Raw genomic sequence first — 15785 nt, forward strand, 5'->3', positions numbered from 1 at the left:
TTGAGCGGAAAGTAAGAACTCAAACGCCGGTGTGTTGGTTGGTGACTCAGATCATCATGCATATAAAGCCTGTCCACAGGGAGCCTCTTTGCTTCCTGCTTTCCGTTACTGTTTGGCTGCTTCTTGGGGGATTAAAACTGGGCTTAGTCCAACCACATGTCCCGGTTTCAACCTCTACATTGTGTTCTCCAACTGAACCAGGTCTCAGCTGCTGGTTTGTCTGCGGGAGACGAGGGCAGAGAAGAAGACAAGGCGTAAAGTTCTGAGAGAGTTTGAGGACGAGTTTTACCGTCAGACTGGAAGGTGAGAGACCAAACGGAGACATGTGGCCTCCCTCGTGCATCATTTTCACCCCCCTCTAACCCATAATCTGCCAGTATTAACTGTTAATTCCATTCTGTAAAACTAAAAGCTCTTCAAGATGAATACTCTTGTACTTTTACTTCAGTAATTATCAGTGAAATGTTTTCTTTAAATCGTCCCGTGGTGGAGTTCATTTTATTTGTCGATGAAATGACTAAATGCAGCAGTAAGTACGCAGTTTCCTAAAATATTCAAGTAAATAATTATAAATAAATAAATAAGTAGGAAGAATGCAGGTTCCTTGTGTACTCCTCTGAATTTGGACATTAAGATTTGACCTGATCAGTGAAGATGGATTATTATAGGAAACGTCCTAAATGAAAAGTAAATAATAATATGGCCACTCTTGTGTTTACTGCCAGAATCTGCCAGAAAGAGGATCGCACTCCGATGAAGGAAGAATACCAGGAATACAAACAGCTCAAGGCTAAACTGCGTCTGCTGGAAGTCCTCCTCAGCAAACAGGAAGTCACCAAAACCGTGTGAGAGGAAGTGGAAACTCCCACAGACTCCCTCCACCCTGAAACTCTGCATGAGAAAAGAGCTTTCTGTGTTGAGAGGAGAGGAAGAGTTACAGAAAGAAACGTGTTGAGGTGCACCGACATGTTCTTCCTTTCTATTATTTATTTCAGCTACTTCAGCTGCAGAGCTCAAGAGAGCAGAACGTCGCAGCCTGAAATAAAACTAGTGCTTAACGTTGTGAAACATCTGTTGGGTCAGGTTTAGGAAAAGTTCATGGTTTGGGTCAAAATAACTACGTTACATACGAGGTCCAGTGTGTTTGTGAGGATCTAATGACAGAAATGCAAGATGAGGTCCATAACTATGTTCTCAGCGCTGCATAAAGACCTTAATGTTGTTATTACCTTAGAATGAGACATTTTCTGTCCACAGACACCTCTCACATGGAGGTCACCCTGTTGCACCGCCATGTTTCTACAGTAGCCCAAACGGACAAACTGCTCTGCAGAGCGCGTTTTATTAGGAGGAGGAGGAACAAATGGAGGCGCATACGTGTTATTTAGCAGGAGAGCTGACGGAGCATGTCGTAGCTTCTCCTGCTCGCTTGGAAAGGGAGGGGTGAACGTTGACTGAGCCTTTGGTTTCAGTTTGAAACCTTCACCACTAGATGCCACTAAAACCTCCAAACTGAACCTTTAAATTACATAACTTACGTAACATCACCAATGGTGGCTTTTTGTTTCACACAGGAAATGAACACCAGTCCCCTGTGTGAAAGTCTGGTTTTTATTCCACCCTAACCACCTCCTTACTCTGACTTTTCTGTTTTATTGATATAGCTATGAGAACAGTCTGGTTTTTAAGAGAAGTTAACTTAACGTTTGAAGGTCAACCGGAACAACACACTGATTTAAAAGAGAAGAACATTTTGGTGCATGCTCTCTCTCTGAGTTAGATGCTCAGATTGACTCTGGCGCCACATATAAAGCTGCAGCAGGTTATCTTAGCATAAAGACTGGAAGCGTAGACATAGTGCTATGTTATTAAAGTTTCCATTAACATGATACATGTTTGATGCCAACATACTACAGTTAGAGTATTTTAATGTTATGGTTGCATGTTAACGTTTAACAGAACGTGTTGGTAGAAACTTTCTCACTTCTTCCTCTCCAAACTGAACATGTGAAAATACTGTAAATACTCCAGCAGAGTTTTCTAAAGTTTAAAAGAGACCAGACGTCTCTCTGTACCATCTTCTGCTCTGTCAGTGGAAACGTACCAGCAGCCTACTGTGTGTATTTATTGACCTGCATCGTCAAGTCTCAGTCATTTAATACAGCTGCATTTGTTCCAGTCTGCAAAGATGAGGATGTTTCTGTGGGTGAAACTAAGGTGTTACTTCCATCTGGTTTGATTTAATGGACCAAAACATTTTTTGTCTAATTGAAAGCACTTTAATGTGTCGCCGGGGTCCTGGAGGACAAAGACGGTGGCGGGTTTGATGATGAAGCAGCAGGACCTTCCTTCCAAAAAGACCAGTAACTGCAGTTTGGTGTCTGAGGATTGAGAATCTGAAACCTGAATCATAAAGCAAAGGATTCTGGGACAAAGCAGTAGTGCCGTGTATGAGCACAGCCTTGGTTCGTCCGTACAGCCATTAGCTCTGCTGGCATGAACGTCTGTATTAACGAGCTGATTTATTGGAACGTGAGGTAGACGTTGATGAAGTCGACGTCAGAAATCAGAGAGCTGACGATGTTCAGCGTCGCGTTGAGGTGCGTTCTGACTGGAAACGTGTGGGACGAAGATGCAATGTACCAATGATTGTTGTTGTTCTGCATGTCAAGATATTATTTAAACAGCAACATGGAGATATGTGGAGGATTATATCATAGCACTTAATGATGACAAAGGGAATTTACTTACTTTGATATGCAAAATGGTCTGTGGAGAGATGCAGGTGAACATGCAGGTGAACTGCGTCCTCCAGGTTTACTGTGTTAAGGGTCACGTTGTACGACGTAGCTGTCGTGCTTCTCAGAGCCGAGTTCAGCCCCGACAAACTGCAGGTGATGCCTTGAACACCCTGTTGTGAACACAGGCGCGCTGCACTTCACTGCCTTTTTAATATGGCAGTGCTTACATACACGTCGCTGCTGATTGGGTAACACACTCTGACACGCCCACCAAACGAGGGGAAACGTACCTCACAGTCTGTTGCGCACCGTTTCAAGGAAACTTGTCGTCCAACCTGCACAAAACCAGTGTAAAGTGTTTTGAGATTGAGCGCTCTCGAGATTTTTGACAACCCTGCCTCTGATTGGCTGGTACTCGTTGCCTCCGTTGGTTAATGCTGCGCTCTAGTCACAGTTGGTCTTGAATTTCACAGTTTAAGTTTCTGACTTCCGACCTGAAAGCGTTCCAGGTGCATTACGCCAAACATGGACTAAAAACATGGCTGACCGTGACAAACTGATGCTTCTTTGCCAAGTGTGCGCACAGCTGAACCCTCAGCAGTGAGTGGTGTTAAATAAAAAGAGCAACATAAATATACGTCTCTCGTTTACGGTGTTCCCGTCTCGCTAGATCAGTGTGTAATCTGCAAAAGTCAGAGATACTGTAACCAGCTGCCCAATAACACTGGCACTTTCTTACTCCCAGAACAGGTTTTATTATATGATAGGGTGTATTATTTTAATAAAATACAGGCAAATATACTTTACGTTGCCTTTTAGTTGATGGTTTACCATTTACAGTATGTGCTTCCATGGAGATGCCTCGAGTTCACAAGTGGAGCTCTGACTCGGAGTATGTACTTTTCACTACATGGAGGTTAGAAATTTTCGTTTTGAGAAGTCTGGAACGCAGCATTAGGTTAGGGTTAGCGAGGGCTGCAATTGGCTGCTGTTTTCCCCAACATGTTTCTGTTGCCGGTGGAGTTTCTTTGAAAGAGAAGGTAACAAGAAGGAAGTTATAGACCATCGGTAGGTTTCTCCTTCTTTGTAAGAAACGTCTAATCGAGCGCCGACACAGCAGGACAGCTGCTCTGAATCAATGAATGAACGAAACTGCGGTCGTCATCTGTTCAGCCAAATAATAATAAGTTACCCGGATCTAACTGTAAGTACGTGCGTTGGCCACAGTCTCTCTGTATCACCAAGTAAATAAGAGTGAACTATATAAACGGTCTGATCATTTACAACACATGCGTCTAGTGTTGATGGGTGGAATTTTTACCCTTTAAATCGACCCATATCCACACAAAACATAATCCAGCAAGTGAAACTTTTTTACTGGAAAACCAGTTTAGTATGTAAAAATCAAATGTTTAATCGACAGGTTGAGCTGTAACACCTGGAAATGTGCAATAGTTGAAAGGTTGTATTCCTGAAGTCCGTGCTAACATGTCGCCGCGTCTCACTAAGAAACAAACGTCTCACTGAGGTTATTTTATATTGTGTTGGATGCAGACTTTCGGTGCACGTTGGTGTTGGTGTTTTGACCTTCGTCATGCTGATTAAATATGTCTCTGTTGTGCAGTTCTGGTTCGCTTGACAAGTTTCTACAGACGAATTTAAAATAAATATTTTTGTTATTAACAGTTTTTGTTGTTTTTTTTTATTCAGCAAAACATAAACCTGAATACAGTTTCAGATTTATTCATTGTGGCCAAAATAACCAAAATATATATTTCACATAGTGTTCACATTTATAAAATATACATAAATATAGAATAGGTAGAATGATAGAATGTTTTCAGTTTCTTTACTTTAGTAAATTACTACCACACTGTAAAAACACTTCATTAAACAGTTCTGCATTGTCACTCAAGTATTATTAGCAAAATGTACTTATTATGGTTGGTTACCATATTATTTCTACAATGATGATCCTGAAGTCATGCCTCTTTGTATATTATATTAAATAGAGTTAGACCATCAGAACTTTAGTCTTTGAAACAACATTTTCTGTTTTCTGTTCATTTGCTTTTTAAATGTAGATCTGAAGGCCAAGCCAGTGACACGGCTGCACGCTAGCTTCAGATAGACGCCCTGTCTCACATGAAATTTCATAAATAAGCTTTGTGGCTGGAGGCGCTGCATGTCTGCCCTCTATCAAAACAAAGCTGAATGGAAGTGGACACAAACACCTCTCCAAAGAGCGATGTTGTCTGCTGGATGTATAGTTCAATTCCTTTTAAATTCACCATTTCAACTTAAAAGGAGTTAATAAGTCAGCTTGTTTCTGCCATAAAAATGTAAATGCAGGTTTAAATGTGAGCACAAAACTACTAAACATTTGTTGCTATGACTCATTTAATTCATGCAAGAAAAAAAACCATATGATACGTTTTTAGAAAGTTTGGAAAATGATCAAAATAATCTCTATTGTGATTTTAGGAAAGTGTTTTGCTTTAATTCATAAATTTAACCACTGAGACACGAGGCATGATCTGTATTTTATTTCCGCAGGATGAAACTGTTGATTTGATCCTAAAACCCAACAAATTCACAAGTTTCAGGTCAGAGCTGTTGAAGAAAGGTCCTGGAATGTCATCTTGGTTTTCTGCTCCTCGACGATCAGGAGCTGGGACCTCGGAGGAGGTGCTGACCTCACTGATAGTAAAAGCTGTGGGCGACTCTGAAGACGTCGGATATGCCTTCGTACGGTGTGATGACGGGCCGCAGGCCTTTCAGCTGCTTGTAGTGCCCGAAGTGTCTGATCCTGTAGGAACCGCTGGGGGCCGACGGGGGAATGTGCCACTCGACCGTGGAGTTACTCTGCTGGTTTGAACCCTTCAGCCAGTGAAACCTGCAGGGAGAGAGTCATTTACTGTCCTCAAAGACAATTAGAGGTAAAGGTTGGTTTCAGCAAGGCCACGCCTGGTGCCTGATTTAGATTTTGGCGAATTAGAAGCAGTGACCCGCATATAAGAAAGGCATGATTATAGTTACAACACAGTTTGACACAGAGGACTAGGCTAATCTAAATACATTTGTTAGTAGCGTTGAGCTTTGGACTCAAAAACAATTGTGAAGGAGTGACTTTGGGCTCAGGGTAACTGACAGCAGAATCTTTACAAACCAAACAATCAATGGACCGATGGAGGAAACAATCAGCAGATTGATCCAGAATGAAAAGAATCATCAGCTGCAGTCTGAAACTAAACAGTTCAGAATGAGCTGCAGCAGCAACATCCTGCTTTACATTAATGAGAAGGAAGAAAAATCTGAGGAGAGGAGATGTAATAGTACCACAGGCGCAGGGACATTTTACTGTAAAGAATTTAAATACTTGCTCCACCATTGGCTTTCACATAGAGTACACAGAACTTTAACCTACCTGGTCTCCCATGATGCATCAGTGTAGACAACATTCCAGGTTTCTGTTCTGTTGTCATAAATCTCCACAGTAATGAAAGTTTTATCTCTCTGCAACGAACGACAAGACCGAGGAGGTTGGAGAGGGTGGAAAGCAGGAAAGTTAGAAAAGTACAACGAACAAAAAAACGATATTACAAAACTCAGCAAAAAGGCAAATCAGCTGGTCTTACGATGTCTCCAGAATGTCTAGGATTTCCTGCTACGAACGTGACGGAGACAACATCGCCCTGAAAAACACATTCAGACGCTTCAGTTGATGTATGTTAACATGAAACAGCGAGGTGTCGTCAGCATAACAACGGTGGAAAACAGTTCAAACTGAAAGAGGAAACGAGTTCGGGGCAGCAGCCCTGCGGGATGCCGCCGAGCAGACAGTGGAGCACAGGAGGACGTCGTGTCCTACCTGTCTGTAGACGGGGTACACCTGCTGCAGGACGTCTCCAAAGCTGCTGTTCACCGGTTTTCTGTCAACGGGGGCCGCAGGCATCAGATTGAAGAGTTTCTGAAAGAAGGGAGGCTGAGGGCCGGCGGGCAGCTCTGACACTCGATCCTGAAAACACACACCAGTAAATAAATATGATCTGTTAGGGTTCCAGTTCTTTAAGAACCATGTTGCTGAGGCAGTCTGACCATTAATACTGTCAGATGGGTTTCGTCACTCCTGCGGTTTGTCTTTGTTTTGGAACTGCATCTCTCATAAGCCTATAAATGTTTACATTTTGTCCAGTTGTCCCAATTAACAGCAGCTGAATTAGCTGTTAGCATGGACGTACATACAGCTTTCCCTGGATTACTGTGATACTGAAGACAACATAAAACATGAAGATTCTCAGGCAGCATCTTTTTCTGGTTTCTAAGCTGATTTCTGGACATTTGTCCACATCGGAGATGATGATAATGTCTTTGGAAAGCCAATAAAACACCTGAATGCACCTGTCCCTTCAACTCACACAGTATTTTGTACTTTGCCTCTCCTTCCATCTCACCTCTTCCTTTCAACTTGTGTTCTTTCAAGTTATCCAATGATCTATTAAATGGATCAATGCTGATTATTAAAGGTGGAACTCGGCCTGCCCCACCTGTGCGATTGCTCTGGCCAGGCCTTTGTACTTTTGCAGGTAGGCACTGAGCGTGTGCGGACCGTAGATGGTGGAGGCTCCTTCATACCTCTGAACCTGAAAACACAGTTTGATTTATTTACACTTTGTCTCTTAGAAGTTGTGCTTTTGTTTATCTGTTGGGGGCGACTCAAAAACTACAGTACCCATGAGCCTCAGTAGCTGTGTACCTGATACTCCTCGTAGGTGGTGATGTAGTGAGTGTAGATGTTACTCAGGCCAGCGATCACCACCTCTGTGTCCTTGAACGCCCCCTCGGACTCGAGTTCCTGATACACAAACACACACAGGGTTAACACGTGGCGTGTTGCAGGTGTGATGCGGTGCTGATGTTTGCGTGTCTCACCTGTTTGACCGTTTCTCTCAGCCTCCTCCCCGACATGGTGCTGTTAACGTGCAGAGCGACAGGGTCAGGATGAAGTGTGGGAAGCTTTACTGTGGTTACTACTAAATGTTGATCAGAGTGATTGGAAACGGGAAGACTGCAGCAACTCAAAGCAACTCTGACTGGACGTTATAAGTGTGGAGGTAGAAGCTAGAGTCCAGGATAAAAATAAGGTGGTCCTTCTGCATAATGAGTTACTTTTTGCACTTAAAGTACACATTGATGCTAATACTTGTATTTTTTCTTGGGTAAGATTGTTTGTGCAGCACATTTACTTGTAACAGAGTATTTTTACTCTGTGGTATTACTACTATTAAATAAGCTGTTTCATCAGTGGGATTGGGCGAGAACAGGTTCCAACTTGGAACCGTTTCAAAAACAACAATTCCAAATGGAATCCTCTAGAAAATTTGGTTTTGAATCCGATCATCAGTTCCAAATTTAGTCTAGTAGCAGACCTATTTCTGCCAATGTTAAACTGGAGAAACTCTGTTCACCTTAGCAGAAAATCTAAATCGAGAATCGATAAGAACCCGAATCGAAACGAATAAATACTTTGCACTGAATTTCATAGAATGGCACTTTGCTGCATACACAGCGCTTTAAATTACATAACCCTGTGTAAAAAACGGTGGTGTCTTTTAAATTGTGTTGTATTAATATCTAATTTAATGTTTAACTGTGTTAAGTGTACGTTGTGATGACCTGCCAGGGACTAGAGATGGAAAATAGCCTTCGTGCTAATTCTGGCACATTTATATTGCTGAAATGTTCATTGATATGCACTGTCCCTTTTAAATAAATAAATAAAAAAAAGAATCGGAAAAGGAACGGTTAAAATCAATATGATGCACAACCCTAAACATCAGCAGTATGAAGTGTAGTGTCATCAGTAGTGGTATTTTCAGTGGTAGTAATCTCAGTAGTATTATCAGTAGATCATCAGTAGTATAAGTAAAACGTTGTTACGTCATCTCTCCAGGAACAGCTACGACAGCTACAGAACCGATGGTGATGATCTGGACGTCGACAATCTGAGGATGCCACGGCAGAGGCCAGTTCATCTGCACACGCACAAAACACATTAACACACATTAACAATCTGGATATAACCAGATTTAACTGGCTTCATGGGGACATAAATAGATAAATAACTTTATTGTCTGTCCCAAAGCAGTGACAGAAATTCTCCAAGGCTCATTTAAAACAGCAGCTGTACCATGAAATATTTCTTGTGAATGTTTTTCCGGGCCAGGGTAACTTTCCATCATCTGCCTGATGGTAGTAGCTGGAAAGAGTGGTGGAGGAAGAGTTTTGATTTATGTTTGGAGGTGAGGAGATTGTATCAGGATGAATCGTTGAAGGTCAGAATGGATTCAATGAGTGAAGAGTAAACCAGAGTTAAAATATCCTTAAAGGGTCTTGGCATGACTTACTGTCGATCAGGGGCCTCAAATTACTGTTTAGTTCATTTATTTTTTCCCGTTTAGATCTTTGACTTCAAGTGAGACTGAAACATTGGACATCCAAAGTAGATTTTTTAAGTTACTGCACAACCTGTCATCATAAGCACGTGTGATTTACTCCAAAACATCTTTTCCTCTGACCATAAAATCTAGAAAGTGGGAGTTTCCTGTGCGGTTTGTTGTGACTGCTTCCTGTCTCAGTTACATGTAGAGCAGTATGACCCAGCTGTATTGATACCTTCAGTTTTTTCCATGGAGCAAGCTGAAAGGCCAAAAACTTCTTTGAATGGTCAGATGATGTTTTCCAATTCCAATTTATACTTCTGCGTCTACCATAGCTGCTGGTGTAGGCTATACATGCCATCGTGAGCACTCATACTTGTGTGATGGCGTCTGCGTCTCTGCAGTTGCGTTGCCAAAACGCTAGTTAAGCTTAAATGTTCCACTGTGTTGAGTTTCTTCTTCTTCGTTGGTGTAGGGCGGCTGAAAGTGAGTGGACCATGTTGGACTTGGAGCTGATTGATGTTAAACAGCAGCTACTTTTAGTGAAATTACTAAAAAACAGAAATAAGAGAAGGCGTCAGAGCAGATGGTTTGTATGAAACAAACCAGTTGAGGCAGGAGAAGAAGAACGAGACGGAAATGTGATGCTACCAAGCCGACCAACCGATTCCAACTTCTTGCGGTTCTTGCAATCAGGGTACGGTGTAGATTCGACGCAGAAGTATAAATTGGCTTTTGCGGGTGAGGAGTTAGTGGAACGGGTGCTTTAAATATCCACAGGTGTGTAGAACAACAGCTGTTCATTTGGAGAACACAGTCGGTGTGCAAACAGAAGTTTAAGTTGCTTTTTCTTCCATCTCTGTCTGTGGAGGTAAAACGAGGCACCAGTTCCACAATGATGAGATCATCATCATCATCATCATCCACCTTAATACTAATATCTGACCTGTTGACAGCAGCTTTCTGAGTTATGAAATGAAACTGTGCTTTCGATTTGAGATCATATTTATCTTCAAATGTGCAACAAATTTCGGCACATCATTGGGACTCAATGTGTCCTTAAGTCCAGTAAGTAGTTTTATGCACGTGGCCCCTGGTCTGTGGCCCCTGGTCAAGTAACTTGAGTTTGAGAGCCCTGCTGAGTTAAATTCTGCCTCTTCCTCACCTCCCCAGTGCTGAACAGGATCGGTTTGGGATGATGACACTCCTGCGTCTGATTGGACGGCTCCCCCAGGAGAGCGTCTCTGATCCCGTCCCAGAACGGGTCGCCTTCCACCGCGCCTACAGAGAGAGAGAGAGAGAGACATCCGGTTATACAGGATGTCAAACCGGAAACAGCAGAGCAACAGCAAACATATTCTCACTCCCAGCTCGTCACATATGAACAATTAGTCAGACCCCTTGGTGTCGCTTTGAAGGCCTTGGTACCTTTTAGCGTTGTTATTCGACGTAAAGGGCTCCGCGGTCAAGTTAGCATCAATAAATATGCAACGTCAGATTTGACTTTCAAAATAAAAGTATTTCTTAATGTTGTGATTCTAGGCAATTTGGTTAGGTTTAGGAAAAGACCATGGTTTGGCTAAAAATAACGACATTACTTACTTAACCTGTGGAACTTAAATAATAACATTAAATGTTGACTTCTTGTTTCACACGGGAAACAAACACCGTCCTCCTGGTTGAAAGTCCAGCTTCTGGACCACCTTTTCAACCCAACCACCTCCTTACTCTGACTTTCCCTGTTTTTACTTTTAGAGTTCATAAACAACGCTACAGGGATCCCGCCAATGCGTTCTAAATTGACGCCATTGGGTCTTGACTATGTGTCCATATGTAACGACTTGGGATTGAGAACGAGTTGCAGTAGAAGAAGAGTAGAATCACCCTGAGTGAAGTTCAGGTCTCCTCCTCCATCTGTTGTTCCTGCTGCAAAACTGTGACCCAGAGCTGGTTTACATGTACTGACCTGTCACACACACACACACACACAAACACACACACACACCTGTAAATAGTTTATACAGGTATAACATATCTGTAAATTGGGGTCCACTGCCCCAGACCTACATCGCTAGCTTTGCTAATACACGTTGTGTGTTTCCATTGATGTATCTAGTGTGTGTGTGTGTGTGTGTGTGTGTGTGTTGCTGACCGTGTGTGTGTCGTTGATCTGAACAGTAACATTTGTCATGTTGACCCACTGGTGGGCGGAGTGAAGGAAGCCAGTCACCTCTTCGACTGCGTTAGCATACAGCTCCTGTAGGGGGCAGCGACACATCACTGTGCTGACTACTTCTTCTCCTAACTTTAAAATAAAAAGCATGCCTTGTGGGGAATTGATTTCAGTCCTCATAAGGAATGTGAGTCCCCACAATGCACTGATGGAATGGGTTTGGTGTCCCCACAACGTAGTTTATACAACATTTGTGATGACTTTTCTTTTCATTGCCCAAACTTCCCTGAACAAAGACCCTAAATGTCACAGATGCTTGTTTTTAATAATTTGAATAATTAACCTGTGATTAAGTGAAATGTGAAATAAGAATCATTAAATGTCACGTACGTTTACTTCAAATAGTTTAGAGTTAAAATTCGAGATGTCCTGATCCTAAGAATCAGTGCAGGAACATTTTAATGGATCCATTTTCTCTGCTGTGTTTTATCCACCTCAGGCTGCAGCGCTGCTCTCTTCAATGACAGATTACCTCACTGCATAAGTGTAAATATAGAGATTGTGAATGTGAAAACTTATTTGGAAGAGTACCAGTGAAACTGAACTGAAACAGAAGACATATGGCAGAATGCACAGATCACGTTTTAACGCTAATAAATCAGTTACCGCTCTCTTATTTATCGAAGCTTGGTGTAGAAAACATTCAGGAAGCGTTAACGTTACATCAGTGAGAAACAAAAGTAAACCTAAATCCTCTCTGAGGGAAGAGGCTCCACTCTGTTGTTCAACAACTGCAACAGAGTGAGACGTCCTCTCTATGGAAGATCTCTGGAGACACATTCTCTAGGTAATCTTTTTTTACTTATATATTTTAAAAGTGGTAGATCGAATATGAAAAGGTTTGGCCAGGTGTGTAACTGTCAGTCCCGACAGAAAGATAAGACTTTAGAGATCAGACTGGCTTTACTGAAAGACAGGATGGACGGACGGGTACCTTAGCCTTGCTGTAGATGTTGTGTCCGATGATCCTTGTGCTGTCGAACATGTCTTCTCCAGGTCCGAACGCCTTACACATCTTAGTCTGACAGACAAACACTTCCTGTTTACTGTCTGGTGGTTATACTGAATGTGTGTGGTGTGTGTGTGCGTGTGTTTACCCCTCCTACAGGACAGGAGCTGTTCAGGTAGTCGCAGGGCAGTCCGGTGTTCACACAGCGAGGTCCTCGAGTGTTCGGAGTGACGTCGCCGAGGTTACTGGAGGAGAAACCGGCAACGAAGCCTCCCTGAGTACACACACACGCACACACACATAACAATGCACAAAACCAAAATGAGTCGCAGCAGCACACGGGGAGGACAGAAGCCCAAATGATTAATGTAATGTAAGACTCCACAGAGCCCCTCTAAGACAACATGTAAACATGGAGGAAGTTTTGGAAATGAAACACACTGGCACTTAATGTACTTATTACTTACAAGCCAAAACAAAATGTTTTCCTAAACATAACCAAACTGCATATATTCCACCCAGGCCTCGGACACGGACGCTGAAGGGTACCTTGTGCGTAAAGTACAGACACATGGTCAGGCTTTGATAAAGCATCAATATCTGACGCTATTAGATGAGAACCTGCTCGGCTATCAATGCTGACTGATTTTCTAGCTAACACATAGTTAAATATATTAAAATATATGAATCAATAGTAATTGAAATGTTTTTACGTAAACATGTAAACTTACTGAACGGTGCTCCAAGATCTCACTGAGAGACTCGACCAGCAGCAGATGATTAAAACCCGGGGTTCTCTAAGACTGAGACCGTAAGCCTCCTGGCAGACAAAGCTTGGAGCCCACCCCCTACCCCTTAGTTAACTTGCTTAGTTTTGCTTAATTCCCGGATAGCCAGGCTATCCTGACATTTCTGTTTGATATAATTTCACACAGTAACTTAATGTAATATGGTCTAAGAGTCCTGAGACAGGTATTTAGTTTCTGACTCTGGGAAAGTGGGGAAACGGTAACATTCCCCAAAACTTCTGTTTCTATCTAACCAAATCACACACATTTGGGCTACTGATCACCTTTTGATAACTAATGTAATTTTTTCACTTTCATTCCCTTGGCTTCCCTTTTAAACTGTCCCACTTTGAAAACCTCTGATTTAGTGCTTTGGATACCAAAAACAGTCACAAATGTATGACCAACTTCTGCTACTGATGCTATGACCAACTCCTATAAACCAACCAATCAGAATATGACATGAACTGATAGCTGGACCCATCTCACGTAGTGTACCACTGAATTAACTTAAAGTATAAACCCTGTTTAAAATAGACTAAGTTCAGATTGTTCTGTCTTGTCTAAATAAAGATGTTTGCAGTGTTTTTTCTGGCTAAGGTACGACCTCTACCAATCAGAGGGTCGAGCAGTAGACTCTGTGCAGCCTGGTAGATGGGAGCCAGGGCAGAGATGACCTGGTGCTGCTCACAGTAACCTGAGCAGAAAGACCTGCAGCAGGTGTCAGCAGGGTCCTGTCCCTGTCCAGGTAGATCTCCGGGGTTCTTGTCCTGCTCCAGCAGGTAGGAGGCGTAGCCCATGTTGTCGCTGCTCACATTTGGTTGGTGAGGTTCATGCTGACGGCGTGGACGGCAAACCAGCTGTGAGGTGGGGCGGAGTCGTATAGACAGTCAGACCAGCATGGAGTAAGACACAAGCTTTTAAACAGATTCATCAACAGCGGTGAGGTAAACCCACACAAGTTTTGTCTTGAAACATCGAGTTTAACTCTGGTCAACTTTTAAACATGATTTCAAGACATCGATCAATAACAAGCCTGACAGAGCTGATCTGATCTGAGATGTTGTGTTTGAAAAAAATATTAATAACACCTAATATAAATAATGAAAATAAGATACAACCCATCCCTTATTTGTTCAATTTATATTGCTCATACAGGTGCCAGAAAAATCATACCCAGCCTTATTATTATTATTATTATCACGAAAGGAGGGCGCTGTGTGTTTTTACCTGAGCATACCGATCCCATCTCCATCCGATCAGTGAACTTGAGCACCAACACCTGTTTATCTGTGTTCCACTTATACCTGAAGGGATCAATAACAACATATCAATAATGTCTTTGGAGGGAAAATACAGGGATTCTTTTTATAAATCAGGCCGGGTTTTATCATCAGAGCCACATACGACCTCCTACCCTCCCCCCAAAACCTGAAAGTGTGGTATGGAGAAGACCACCTGTTCCCTGTGTCAAGCACCTGCATCCCTAAGGCACATTCTATCAGGGTGCACTACAAGTCCCCCAAGGGCACTTTACTTGGCGGCATAACCAAGTACTCAGAGAGCTGGCATCAATACTGGAACAGGAGCAAACAACAACAAACTACTTCCCCAAAAATCGCAGGACAGGTCAACTTCACAAATTTCATACCAACTGGCCAACATTAAGAGCATCATACAACACCTAAGGATTCAAGCATCTGCAGTCAGCGCAGGATTGGGAACTGAAAGGGACCTTGATAAGAAGCTTGTGTTTCCCCAGAAATAGTGGCTACAACCACTCCGGCCAGACATGGTCTCATTGTCTCCAACAACAAAGCTGGCTTATGTTGTGGAATTAACAGTACCATGGGAACATGGGGGTGAGAGGAAAAAGAACAAATATTCCGACCTGGAAGCTGAGATCCCAGAACAGCTGGAAGACAGAGCATCTTCCCAGTAGCGGTGGGATGCAGGGGATTTGTTGCCAAATCTACCACCAGTTTGCTGAAGGAGATAGGGGTGAAGGGTTGCTCCCTCCAACAGCCATCAAGTCCCTGTCAAGTGCTGCCGAAAAAGCAGTAACTGGCTCTGGATGGAAGCAGGGTGCCCACCTGATGACCCCAATGACATCAGGCGGCTGTGGCTCAGGAGTTAGAGCGAATCAGCTGCATATCGTTGTGTATCCTTGGGCAAGATACTGAACCTGTTTCCTACTGAAGGGATAAAACTAGAATCTAGTTCTATTAGCTTTAGATGATATAAAGTGTGCACTGTGTCTATCGTCCTCAGGGTTGTTGAGGTAGGAGTGAGGACTCCGGTTGACTGCTGTCATCCAGCTCCCCTCTGCTCCTGTAAATCCTGCCGGCTGCATGGTTCTGGGGCTATGTCAATACTCTGGAAATGGAGGTTTACAGTTAATAATACAGACATCAGGCCATGTCTATTTTCTGATAAAAAAAGTTTGATATCTTATATAGAGAGTCATGGTATGATGGGGTGCCTAACTGGAAAAGTTTAAAATGATCAATAGTGTTAAAACTATATTACAGCTATATACACTATAACACACTATTATTACAGCATTACATATTTGGGCTCTCCCAGTATGTATTTTCATGTTCAGTGGCTCAAAATACTTCTCGTTCTCACTCC

The 15785-nt window shown here is 42.6% G+C and overlaps 1 protein-coding gene and 1 long non-coding RNA gene across 2 annotated transcripts; one reads left to right on the top strand and one right to left on the bottom strand.

The window, feature by feature from the left end:
* Positions 1–197: 197 nt before the first annotated feature.
* Positions 198–4426, top strand: LOC119891065. The gene is made up of 2 exons (XR_005442390.1): positions 198–303; positions 726–4426. It is a non-coding gene; the product is annotated as an uncharacterized LOC119891065 (long non-coding RNA).
* Positions 4427–5265: 839 nt separating this feature from the next.
* LOC119891066 (neutral ceramidase-like) lies at positions 5266–12634 on the bottom strand. Its single transcript, XM_038702396.1, has 13 exons — positions 12512–12634; positions 12349–12435; positions 11334–11438; positions 11066–11147; positions 10347–10462; positions 8682–8776; positions 7674–7713; positions 7498–7596; positions 7289–7384; positions 6613–6759; positions 6380–6436; positions 6169–6257; positions 5266–5637 (listed from the first exon to the last, which is right to left on the bottom strand). Exons 2-13 carry the CDS (start codon positions 12427–12429, stop codon positions 5439–5441), a joined length of 1206 nt encoding a protein of 401 aa, XP_038558324.1. The 5' UTR covers positions 12430–12435; positions 12512–12634; the 3' UTR covers positions 5266–5438.
* Positions 12635–15785: the final 3151 nt, after the last annotated feature.

Source organism: Micropterus salmoides, unplaced genomic scaffold (assembly GCF_014851395.1).
Source record: "Micropterus salmoides isolate LMB-PRFRI ecotype aquatic unplaced genomic scaffold, ASM1485139v1 Ms_hic_scaffold_690, whole genome shotgun sequence".
In the NCBI taxonomy this organism is placed as follows: Eukaryota; Metazoa; Chordata; class Actinopteri; order Centrarchiformes; family Centrarchidae; genus Micropterus; species Micropterus salmoides.

What these genes read in the sequence shown, in the direction of transcription:
- LOC119891066 (XM_038702396.1), bottom strand. Translation starts at nt 12,429, where the DNA reads ATGTGTAAGGCGTTCGGACCTGGAGAAGACATGTTCGACAGCACAAGG. An exon ending in AGACCTGAACTTCACTCAGG is followed by an intron (nt 10,463 to 11,065) that starts GTGATTCTACTC and finishes CTCTCTCTGTAG; the next exon opens with GCGCGGTGGAAGGCGACCCG. An exon ending in CTAGACATTCTGGAGACATC is followed by an intron (nt 6,258 to 6,379) that starts GTAAGACCAGCT and finishes CGTTCGTTGCAG; the next exon opens with AGAGATAAAACTTTCATTAC.